The sequence below is a fragment of the Homalodisca vitripennis genome, chromosome 4, assembly GCF_021130785.1.
Source record: "Homalodisca vitripennis isolate AUS2020 chromosome 4, UT_GWSS_2.1, whole genome shotgun sequence".
NCBI lineage: Eukaryota > Metazoa > Arthropoda > Insecta > Hemiptera > Cicadellidae > Homalodisca > Homalodisca vitripennis.
This window is the reverse complement of record NC_060210.1, coordinates 190,655,021-190,668,075: the sequence shown is the minus strand read 5'-3', so window position 1 is coordinate 190,668,075 and position 13,055 is coordinate 190,655,021. Positions and strand designations below refer to the sequence as shown.

At 38.0% G+C, this 13,055-nt stretch overlaps 1 protein-coding gene across 1 annotated transcript in view; it reads right to left on the bottom strand.

The window, feature by feature from the left end:
• Nucleotides 1-9,004: 9,004 nt before the first annotated feature.
• Nucleotides 9,005-13,055, bottom strand: part of LOC124360821 (putative transmembrane protein 183BP) — a 38,373-nt gene continuing 34,322 nt past the window's right edge. The window contains exon 7 of the mRNA XM_046814744.1: nucleotides 9,005-9,194. Within this exon, the coding sequence (XP_046670700.1) occupies nucleotides 9,078-9,194 (117 nt within the window). The 3' untranslated portion in view covers nucleotides 9,005-9,077. The remainder of the gene's footprint in view (nucleotides 9,195-13,055) is intronic.

The following is a 13,055-nucleotide window of genomic DNA, read 5'->3' as shown; positions in this document are numbered from 1 at the left end:
TATGCAGGTCCACCACAGCCATCTCCACGGTAAAAAATTAGTACTTATAATAAGCATCGCAATTAATTAACCCACTACTCACAAATTCTGTAGAGAATGATAGCGTATAACTGACTTCCCTTAGTTTATATGTAATAATTTCTTTGCATTGTAGCAAACCATTCGTATTCCGTAAGGCAACTTGCAAAGTTTTTAATTAAACGAACATACTTTCCATCAAATCCCCTGTTCTTTTGTTGAAGAAAACGGTATTTTAAGTGAACCCGCGCGAGGAGCTCGGCCTGAATACCGGGATGATTTGATTCCGACGCACTCCCCACATTCCCAGACTGCGGGGCGAGATAGTCAGTCTACTGCTGATATGGTAATGTGCATATCTACACAGTCGCTAGCAGTGCTTTCAACAGCGTTCATAGTACAACGTGTGTTGTGTTCATAACATTCCGGCTCTGTTTTACATAACTGGCGGCCTTTTGCTCTTGTAATGTGACAGAAATTAATTTTTACAAATCTTAAAATACAACTAACTGATACATTCAATATTAATGACATCTCACGTTTGAATAAAATAATGAATTATTTATATTATCAATACGTTACATAGAAAGTTTCCGTTGCGTGACTTTCCCAGATTAATAACATTAGTCTAAATAATAATTATATTTATCTGTTTACGATTACTTTTTTACTTCCATTTGCAGTTAGTTTTAAAAGTGTTACTTTTAAAAATTTCCACTAAACAATACACACAAAATTAAGTCGATTTGTTGAAATTTTCATTGATTGGTTAACATTTTTCACACCTATGTGAATTCCCAACTTATTTGATTTATAGGTCTGGACAACATATTTAAGTGATTTAAAAACACGAATATAGAAAATAAACAGTGCAGATAACGTTGTTTGGATACCTCAGGCAGAAAATTTGAAAAAAAAGTCATGGACCCAAGGTTGTACTATCCAAGATAAACAGTACCGAAAACGTTAGTCTGATAGCCTACAAATAAAGTTTTTGAGAAATTGAACACCCAGAGTACCCATATCCATGATAAGGCAGTACAGATAACTTTGTTCTGATAGCCGGAGCAAAATATTTTAGAAGTCGGGCACCCAAAGATACGCTATCAATGATAAGGCAGTACAGATAACTTTGTTCTGATAGCCGGAGCAAAATATTTTAGAAGTCGGGCACCCAAAGATACGCTATCAATGATAAGGCAGTACAGATAACTTTGTTCTGATAGCCGGAGCAAAATATTTTAGAAGTCGGGCACCCAAAGATACGCTATCAATGATAAGGCAGTACAGATAACTTTGTTCTGATAGCCGGAGCAAAATATTTTAGAAGTCGGGCACCCAAAGATACGCTATCAATGATAAGGCAGTACAGATAACTTTGTTCTGATAGCCGGAGCAAAATATTTTAGAAGTCGGGCACCCAAAGATACGCTATCAATGATAAGGCAGTACAGATAACTTTGTTCTGATAGCCGGAGCAAAATATTTTAGAAGTCGGGCACCCAAAGATACTCTATCACTGATAAGAAAATATAGATAACTTTGTTCTGGAAAACATTTGTGAGATATCGGACACCAAAGGTCTCGCAACCTAAGAACTTTTTTTTAATATTCGGGTGCCAACAAAACAACCGCAACCTCCTCAAACAAAAGGAGAGATAACTTTCTTCGGATGGTTCAATCAATCAATCAATCAAAGAGAACTTTATTCATATACATCGAGTACAGAATATGTGTCAATATGTATGTAAAAATTGTATCTAGTTTAAAACATGGTTGGAGTAGCACTTGAAAGAAATCGGACATCAACAAAACATCTTCACAACCTAAAATATATTAGTAAGATGACGTCCTTAGAATAGTCGATGAAACTATTTGTGAGAAATGGGACACCAAAGCCTTGCAACCCAATATAAATAGTACAGGTAACGTTTTACGGATGGTTGGAAATACATATTTGTGAGAAATCGAACACCAACAATTCCGCAACCCAAAAACATTCTTTAAATAGTTGGAAAACCAATCGTGAGTAATCGGGCAACAACATAAATCCTCACAACTCAACATAAATAATAGACATAACGTTCTTTCCCAACGGATAGTTGGGAAAACATTTGTGGGAAGTCAGGCACCCACCGTCTCGCCATCCAAAAATAAACACGCTCGCTCCGCCACGCGCTACACCGACATAATTATACAGTAAACTGGAGACAAAAAAAGCAAACAAAACGAGACCAGATGCTTATAGAACAATCGTCTGTTTTTTCTTTGTTGTTATTACTTGAGATCAGCATCAACTTGAAACGTGGGTGTTGTTATCTTCGGGCGAGATTTTCGGCAGATATTACCTTACACTGAATTAAAACTTGGACTGATTTTTTGAATTCCGGAACCAGACTGGTGGGGGGGGGGGGGGGTGGGGGGGGGGGGGGGTGGGGGGGGGGGGGGGTGGGGGGGGGGGGGGGTGGGGGGGGGGGGGGGTGGGGGGGGGGGGGGGTACAATGTGATTACTGAAGGTAGAGAGTGACAGTGGTGTATTAGATTTTAAAATGGCCAAACTAAAGTGTATGGTGACGAACGAGGTGGACGGCCAAGCATTGTGACTGATGAAAGTCGATGATAAGATTAAAGAAGAACACAGTATTCACAATAACAGAACACTGACTGTAGTTTTTTTCTCATATTTCAAGGAGTTTGTTTTACAAAATTGTTACAACAGATTTAGATAACCATAAAATGTTGTGCAAGATGGGTACCGCAAAATCTAAGGTGCCGGTTTTTTGAAGTCTCAGGTGACAGAATTTTATAATTCAAGAATTTCATAACTAGTTTATCGCTATGATTAAATCCCTAAATTTTTATGGTGACTGTTGAAAAATAGTATTTTAGTGTCATTTTCAAATGTATATAAATACAATTTTTCCCTGTACTTTGTTTTTGTTTTACGTGAAACTCGTAATCAACCTTTTGGGTAGCCCTTATATATTTCATTCAATAACCGAAGGATTGAAATGACCACTTTCTTGATACTTAAATAATAACTATATTAAGTGTAATAAATTGTTTATTCTAACAGAAGCATAAATGCAATCAATTTCAATTGGCATTGAATTTAGTTGTTAATAAAAAGTACATGTTTATTTAAATCAGAAAATTATCTGTCAAAAAGTTATGTTCTTGAAGTTGTCAATTTTAAAATAGCTCTATACCATAGATCAAAGTCAGCATCAGCTGAGCGAAGGACTCACACCACACTCAGACGCACTTTGAACTCCTGTGGCAACCGCTTGGATGTCGGGTTCTGTCTTGCTAGCTAGTTTGTTAACATTCACGTTTGTTCCAGTCACTGTGGTTTGGACCGGGTCCCGTCGCCGTTGGAACGGTTGCTAGAACAGCAGAAGCAGCTGAGGGAAGGGCCCACACCCACATTCATGACGCTACTTGAACTTCTGTGGGCAACCGCTTTGGATGTCGGGTTCTGTCTTGCTAGCTAGTGGTGTCAAGTCGTGACCACCCGTTTTGATTTCACCATCAGCATATCATTAAAAAGACAAAAGAAGTATTCTGTTCATGATGTCAGATATCAGTTTTTGCTTTTCACGTAAATCACTGGTATTACTTCTTCCATGTAGAGGAAGATTGGTCCTGACATGTTGTGTTAAAATTTTATTTTTATATTTCAGACTTCTGTGATTAACTTGTTATAAATGAATATTTGCATCTGGTTTGTGCTTTAACTGCACTCTCTGTCTTATTTATGTTCTGTTCACTAGTACGATTGTTTTACCAAAAGAAACTGTTTGCAATAAATAATGATGTACTTTTAATGTAATGAGTACTGATTTCAATTTATTGTTTTTTGTTTTGTTTTATCTATTACTATGTTGGTATTTTTAAAATAAGGTACACTCAATTGTTACATTTGTTCATATCAAACTACTAAAAACTACAATAGTTTCCAGTTAACAGTTGTAGTTAGTTCAAATAAAAATGTTGTTAAAGTTCATTTATTTTGTCTTGTATCGGTAAGGTATCAAGTAACGTGAAATTAAGTATGTGGCTGTTAAAAATATAAAGAGAAAAACACCTGTCTGATTATACAATCAGACATCTCACTCTATAGCTTGTGGTAAAACAAAATTAGAAACATCTAGGCAATTTAGTTATTTTTTTAATCTTAAAAAGGGAGAACTTGTTGATTAAAATAGTTTACCTTGTCAAGTTAATGGATATTATTTCACTGGGTAATAATTTTTGAAGGGGAAAATTTAAAAAGAAAATAAAAAATTTGGGTCTTTTATACCAGCGCACTGCATAGGTTTTAGTCGTATCAAAGATGTAATCTGAGGGGAAGTATATTAATACTGCTGTTGACACAGCTATCAATAATGGTGTGCACAATTTGTCTTCTGTCCTTCATTTAATTTTAATAAATACCCATAATATCGTACTATATAATACTATAAGTAACCCAGTGAATAATCATTACTACTAACTGAAACTAGTTACTATAAAATTAAAAAAAGATATTTTATTCAAAAAACAGATGTTTTTGAACAAAATAAACGTATTTTTGATGTGACATATCTTGTATTTACACTGAATTTTATTACCATGCTCCTTAACCCTTTGAGGTCTCAATAAAAAATTGCTTCGACTGTCCTCAGGTCGTATTTAATTTCTGTTAGTTTACAGTTCTTTGACAATACACAAATGCAAGTTTTAAATCCCTTTTTTCTGCAACTTTTTGTATTTTTTTTCTTTTTATATATCAATGTAAATAACCTAAAAAGAATGTTTACATTATTATATAGTATTTTTTTATAACTTTAAGTAACATTTAAAAAATATAAAAAAGAAGTATAAAAATATAAAAACATAATGTTTATTTTTTTATACATATGTAATAAACCAAAATTACATGAATACAGGTGAAAAGGCACTAGGATCTCATCAGATACATGTTATTCATTATATAATACTATATATATATATTATATATATATTATAATTTTGCCTTAGTCCAGCCCTAGGCCTACATTGGGCAACATGTCTAGCTCCTTCCTCTTAGTCTACTAGTTTGTAGCCTAGGCCTAACTCTATTATTTGCATCTCCTTGTCCTACTTCTATCACATTTATCCACGAATTGATCAAATTCTTCCCCATCATTACCTAGTTTCCAATCTAAACACATCACTTTCGTCGTCTAGGTTACAGGCGACTAGGTTACCGTCATTTACCACAATGGTTTTCAGAAGAATTTTCACTAATGATTCAACTAACAATCACTATCACGGTCTTCTTCAATAATCTGTTTTTCATTTTGGATACTAATTTCACTAAAAATACTATCACAATCATCTAATTCATCTAATATTTCGTCATTCGTCAGTAAAACTTTTGTACTTGGACCAGCCATATTTGTAAACACGGCGCAAGTGCAGACGTCAGTTGTCTTCTATTTTCACTTTCAATGCCTCCTAAATCGTGAATAAAGATCGTCGTAGCATTCACGTAAACCAAAATAGAAGTACAAAGTACCGAATAACTCAAATACCAAACAGCAATAGGTTAGAAATGGACAAACAAGCAGTGACATTATCCGGTCGACCTATTGTCGACATGCGAGCGTTCAGCGAAACTGCCGCGGTCGACTTATAGTCGACGACCGACCGCAAAGGGTTAATCCTTTGCAAAGCTACAATGGCAAAAAAACTGTCCCGTTTTTTATTGATAAGAAAGTGTCATTGCTTACACAAAAAAATAAAGTTGAACCTTAGTAACTGGCCACAATGTGGCTATACAGTTGTAGAACTGTGGGGTTCTCGAGTTATCCAGAACATTGATTGAATAAGAGGAAACACTATAAATGACACAAGTTTTATATTTCTTGCAACCTAAGAATGTTCAGAGCGGCAAATCACCAACCGAAAATATTGAGGTGCAAGGGTAGAATCGATAGGTCTAGTCTACTGTGGAGATGGCTGTTTGGAGTTGGTGGGGGTTTTCCCAAAGTGTTAAGGGCTGTTTGCTAGTCTAGACATAAGTGTACAAGGACGTGCCGCCCCCTGACTGCTTTGACTGAGAGAGGCAGGTTCAAAGCTGACTTCCCCTTCTTCTCCAAGGAGACAAGACTGAGATTAATGCCCAAAATCCATTCTCATGGCAGGGTTGGATTTAAGCATAGGTGAAATAGACACGCACATAGAGACCCTCGCCACAATTGCAATTACAAAATAATGTCACAGGTCATGTTTTTATTATTGGTAGATAGTACGTTGTACATATGGATACAAGACCATGATAGTAAATGTAGTATATGGTGACATTGGCAGCAGAGCAGTGTGCGTTTTGAAGTATCTCCTCAACCGGTGCGAGGAGCTTGCAGCGTTTGTCTCACCTGCGTGAGTGCGAGCAAGGGTTTTATGTTGGTTCTTGCGCTCGTTTTAGAAAGAAAAACTGTTCAGCAGCATGGATACCTTGCGCTGGACATTTATTGAATTTGGTACTTACAACAAGCTGCTGCCGGTCGTTGCCTTAATGCTGTAAGCTTTTTAACGACTTTTTGGAAGAGATGGTATATTTTACTGCCCTCAACCACAGATACCAGACTCTTGAGTTCTTAAAATAAGCAGGAACTGAAAAAACTAAAAAGGTCGAGGACAACAAGATTGTCATGTCAAAATATTAACAGTAGTGAAATGTAAATTTAGCTCTTATTGACTGAGTACAAGCTCTGGAAGTTACCCCATCTGATACGTTCCAGACCCAGAGCTTCATTACAGTCCTAGATGAACTTGAAGTGCATTGACAAAGAGGCTTTAACATACGAATGTCAATACAAGGTTTGGGTTCCTTAACAAATTACACACACACACACATGCTCTTTAATGATGAGGTGTTATCAGTAAGCAAAATGTTTAGTAGACAGCTACAATGAACCAGCCAATTTAAAAAAGAAAGTAAGGAAAAGTGTAAAAGCATGTTAGTAAAGAAAGGTGGATATATTAACTTATGTTGGGAGAAAACATAACAGATTGCTTCCCTAATGTAGAGAAGTGGCGTTAAGAATGTATCATTCCTTGATGCGGCTAATTGCTCTGCGGAAAGATCATTCTCTAAGCTAAAGCTGATCAAGAACAGACTCCAGACCTGTATGTGAGAAGACAGACTCAACGCTTTGGCCTTGCTTAGTATAGAACACATTCTGAGACAAGCCAACAATGAGGACATTATAAACGGCCTCATTGCGAAGAAGCTTAGATGGAAACCAATCAGCGAGAATGACTGAAGTGAACATGATTTGCAGTACATTTAATTTACAGCAAAACAAACAAAGGCACTTTTCCATTTATAATATTAGTAGGATGTTTGAGCTTATCATTTATGGATCCTGAGTTTTTTTATGTAATCCATACATGATTTTTTTTATTTTATTTTTAAGAGGAACTCAGGCTTCCCAATGTGTATGTATGTGTGCACACACACATGTGCGTGTTTATAGAAATTAATCCTTATAAATCTGTAACACATCATTCTGAGTGAATACATAAACTGTTTAGCATTACATCATTGAAATTGCTAGTAACTATTTTTCCTGATGAAATATGTTCAAAAAGTTTTATTTTTGACATTTTCAAAAATTACTCAATTTGGCAAAAGAAATACCCAAAATTAATATTTTTCCCCTCAATTTTTGTGTGTTTTTGTTATCAATTATAAAGAAGGACTATTTGAGTTTTTTTTAACCCCTGTAGGGGGAAGATAGATTCCAATCCTCGAAACACAGTGTACTATTTTTGAAAGTACTCGTATATAAAGATGACCAAAATTCTACTATAATTTCATCACCTTCTCTGAACCTATTAAAAACTCCAACTAAACACTCGTTGCTTTCTATACATTTTCCAGTCTTAAAATTTACATTGGTCATCTTGAAACTTAATCCCCTATATATAAACTGAAAATTACGTACGTTACTAAATTGTGCTACTGTTGTGTAGAAAAATCTGAACCTTACAAAATGCAGTAATGAAAGTTCAATGTAAGAAAGGGATACAGAATTAAATACAATTTGAACTTAAATAAAATATTTTAATGATATAATGGTTCCTTCAGTTAGTTGTCCTCCGTGCGACAGATAATGTTAGAGGAGTGGGGGTAACGTGGGTGCCACCAGTCGAGTACGCTCACTTGCAGCACGCTCTTGAGCGAGACTGTCACAGTACCTGTGTTGTTCCAACTTGCCGTTGCAGATGCGGCCTGAGCCGAACACCAGCTGTACGGCCATATGTGCCATGTTCATGTCCAGGCTCATGTTGATATTGTGTACCGTCAAGCCCATAACTACTGGCAGTACCATCCTCTCAGCACTCACAACCTGCAGACAAGTCACAGTACAGTTAGCCTCATGTCCAGGCTCATGTTGATATTGTGTACCGTCAAGCCCATAACTACTGGCAGTACCATCCTCTCAGCACTCACAACCTGCAGACAAGTCACAGTACAGTTAGCCTCATGTCCAGGCTCATGTTGATATTGTGTACCGTCAAGCCCATAACTACTGGCAGTACCATCCTCTCAGCACTCACAACCTGCAGACAAGTCACAGTACAGTTAGCCTCATGTCCAGGCTCATGTTGATATTGTGTACCGTCAAGCCCATAACTACTGGCAGTACCATCCCTCTCAGCACTCACAACCTGCAGACAAGTCACAGTAACAGTTAGCCTCATGTCCAGGCTCATGTTGATATTGTGTACCGTCAAGCCCATAACTACTGGCAGTACCATCCTCTCAGCACTCACAACCTGCAGACAAGTCACAGTACAGTTAGCCTACTTGTACATGTGCCATGTTCATGGTCCAGGCTCATGTTGATATTGTGTACCGTCCAAGCCCATAACTACTGGCAGTACCATCCTCTCAGCACTCACAACCTGCAGACAAGTCACAGTACAGTTAGCCCTCATGTCCAGGCTCATGTTGATATTGTGTACCGTCAAGCCCATAACTACTGGCAGTACCATCCTCTCAGCACTCACAACCTGCAGACAAGTCACAGTACAGTTAGCCTACTTGTACATGTGCCCATGTTCATGTCCAGGCTCATGTTGATATTGTGTACCGTCAAGCCCATAACTACTGGCAGTACCATCCTCTCAGCACTCACAACCTGCAGACAAGTCACAGTACAGTTAGCCTACTTGTACATGTGCCATGTTCATGTCCTGCCTTTACATGTCACCAGACACACAGGAACCTCACTTCCTGTCTCCTATCATGGTGGACAGCTGAGTCAGTCTTTTTACCGACTTGCATATTTGGATTTATGATAGAGACAAATTGTACCCACAATATTATGCAAATTTTATCTTTATTGCCAAAGTTTGGTTAAAACGTTTTAAACCTCCTACTTTGTCAAAACACTTGAAACAAACTGCTTTACCATTTAAGTAGGCATATATATGGAGGATTCAGGCTATAGTCCATGTCCTATCTAATGGAGTAGGGGTTTATAATACCAGCTTTAAAATCTTTAGGAAGGAAACAAGCAAATTTTGTGAACAAAATTTAACCAGTTATTTTTTTAGGTTTCAAAGATAGGGAACGCTGCGGCAAAACCCCTTGCCTCCCTCAGGCATTACTAATTAATTTAGGAACGGCCCAAAGAAGTGGAGAGATGTGGATGTGCTACATTTGAAAAAAATTAAGTCTGCGACGATATTCGAAAACTGAATTTGGAAAGACTGGGTCCTAAATATTAAACGAGGTCGTGAAACGTTTGATTGGAAGGTAGGCATACGATATTAACACCAAAAACACCGTGCCGGTTCGTAGAGGGAGCGGGCAGCCAGCTTTGATTTTGTAACTCCGACCACAGAAAAACTCCAAGATGTCCTTGCCCATATGGAAGTCAGAAGAGAAGAGAGAAAAGAAAACTAATTCCAGATATCTAGAAAACCTGAAAAAACTAGAACCAATCAAAAAGCCAGAAAGCCACAGAAACAACTAGAAAGAGAACAACCATCTGGTAAAACAGATGGCTCGACCAGCTGTAAGGAAACAGCTCCCGGTCCCCGTCCAAAGACCAACAAAATAAAGTGGCAAACGCCACATCCTCCCCCTCTACCCCCCGGAGAGAAAAGAAAAAAAAACTCAAAAGGATAAGGTAGGAAGACAAGGACGGAAAGATTAGAGACTACAACTGGTACTGCTGTCGTTAGCAAACAGCTAGAAATAGCTCTAGTATGGATATCCTGCACGCTCGCGAGGCGCTCCAAAAGCGTAACGGCTAGAATCCATTCCGACTGACCACACTACTCAAGATTAAATCTTTTTAGTTTAAAGAGGCTTGAGGAAAAGCCTAGTAGTAGTAAAAAAAAAACTTGAACAAAATTAACTACTTTCTGTGGTAGCTACCAATAAATAAAGGTCTGAAGTGTTTGACACAAGGATGGGTTTTTTCGTTTGTTTCAACATCACTAATACGCTTGGTGGTCAAAAGGCTACAAGAGGGTGTTCCAGTAAGGTTGGGAAGGAAATTAAATAAGTGTACACTTATTAGCCAAAGCTTATTAGCCAAAGCACTTCCCTAAAGTCTCCACCATCCGGGTATCTCCCACCCCGGAACCCAAGGGCCACTTAAGCAACCCGAATGGAAACCCCGAACGGCTGGCGGAAACTCCTTGGACCACCGGGAGAGTATTACTCCAGACATAGGGTCTGTATTTTTTTTTCTTCAAAGATGGGAGGAACAGAAGGGATGAAGGAGGACCATTCCAAAGCGAAAATTAAAAATATGAGAAAATTACACCCATCATAATATCAACAGACCCAAGTTCGTGTTGTAAAGGCTAATTAGGTAAAAACCTGGTAGGTACTGGCAAAATTTAGCAAAAGTGGGCCAGTAACTCTCCTCCCCCTACGGGTGACGGCTGAGAAAAAAAAATTGGTGGCCAGTGGGAAAAGACAAAATAAAGTTTTATTTTTCCATACTAGTTTTTTAAATTTAGAGACTTGGAGCAAATAAATTCAGGCTCTTAAAAGGCGTGAAAGAAAAACTGTAGAGCTACGGGAAGAGCTTAACGGAGTAAGGAAAATCATTTGGTCGTGGTAAAGTGGTTTAATTAGGAACTATAAAAACAAAAAAACAACTAGTTTCTAAGTGTTGGCCAGGAAAGGCAAAAAAAAAAACCCTGAAACCTACGGAAAAGAGACCCAAAAAAAAACTAACTGGGCCAAAACCCAACAAAATTAGGTTAACAATCAATAAACCTCTAAAACAATAACAATAAAAAAGCCTTCAAAGGATAACAGTAACAACAGTAAAAAAAAAAAAAAAAAAAAAAAACACTTCCAATATAAACACTAAACAGCAAATAAATAAGATAGCTGCTTGGAACATTTAGCAGCTTCAGAGGACAAAATTATAAAGTCTTAAAGACACAAAGAGATAACAACAACAACTAACTACAAAAAATATATAGACAAACTACAATCTTCAACAATATTTTCAACAATAAAAACTAAACCTATCCATCGCTGCTAACTTAGCTGAATAACAAAGAATTCCACCTACTGCCAAAAAGACTGACCCTACTAAGCAAGAGAAAGACAAAGAAAAGGAAAAGGGGAAAGAAAAAGTAAGCTTGTGTTGTAAAATGTAATGGGTTGGCGCGAACCAAGGATAGCAGGCTGCGCGACTGCATTAGGGAATGTTAAAAATAAATAAACATAAAATTCACTCCCAATGTACAGCCTAGAAAAATTGCCGAAGCAAAAAAAAATTCTCTAAACAGCCAATGCTAATCCTGATCCCCCCCGTGTATATGTACTGTAAAAAGAAGAGGAGTAAAAGTATCAGAGTGTTAATGTGGTGTAAGGAAGAGAAGAAGAAGAAGAAGGAGGAGGGAAAAAAACTAAACTAACATCACTATGCCCTAAAACCATCCCTATAAACGTCCCGGCAGCGGCGCTTTGGTCTTAGATAGGCCTAAAATATTTCTTCAGGTGAGAAACATGGGCCGACCTAATAAGTTTCCCTGACTTGGGACACCTCAATGTCACGGTGACTGGAGAGGTAAAAATCATGAATAACCAGAGGGCGTGACCACAGAGGTTGCAGTTTGGCTGAAATTTGATTAGCCGCATTACTCAAATTTACTCGTCGAAACATTGCCAAATCACCGATACGAAAATTAACTGGTAAACGACCTTGGTTGTACTGCCGAGCAACTTTTCGGTGTGCAACCTCCAACCGATCCAAGGCCTGAGACCATCTCCTCTGCATGTCTCTGGAATCTTGTGTTTGGAGGAGATCATCCAAATTCCAATTGTTTTCCAGGGGAGAAGTAATTTTGTAGCCAAGGAAAATTTCAGCAGGAGAGGTGCCAATTGAACTCATGCTTAGCCGAATTAAAAGCGACTTGGAATAAATGGAGATTAGTGTCCCAGTCAGTATGATTTTGAGAATGGAAAATTCTCAAGGCAACGCCGAGGTTTTTATTAACTCTTTCAGCAATTGACGGCTTCGGATAATATGGCGAGGTCATAACGTGTTTGATACCAAGTTCCAGACACATGTTATCGAACTGTCTGGATTTGAAACAACCACCACGGTCGGTGACGAGTTGTGAGGGGAAGCCAAAATACGCGAACAAGCCCTTATGCAAAAGATTCACCGTAGTAGGAGCGGTAGCATTTTTAGCAGGCAAAATCACAGTATATTTTGAAAAGGCGTCAACGATTGTAAGAAGCCAATTTTGTGGCCTTTTTTTGTTCTAGGAAGAGGTCCCACGTAATCAACAAACACCCGTTGAAAAGGCCTGGTTGCTAATTGAGAAGCCAAAGGGCCTACCTTAGTATTTTGAGCCTGTTTGCATCATCTCTGACAGAAAGGACAAGCCTTTACCCTCTCTTGGATAGCCTGCTTCACTCAGGTCGGTAGAAAAGAAAATTTGACTAATCCGATCCCAAGTTTTCTTGAATCCCAGATGAGCTCCGAGAGGTGACTCATGGTAAACTTTAAACAATA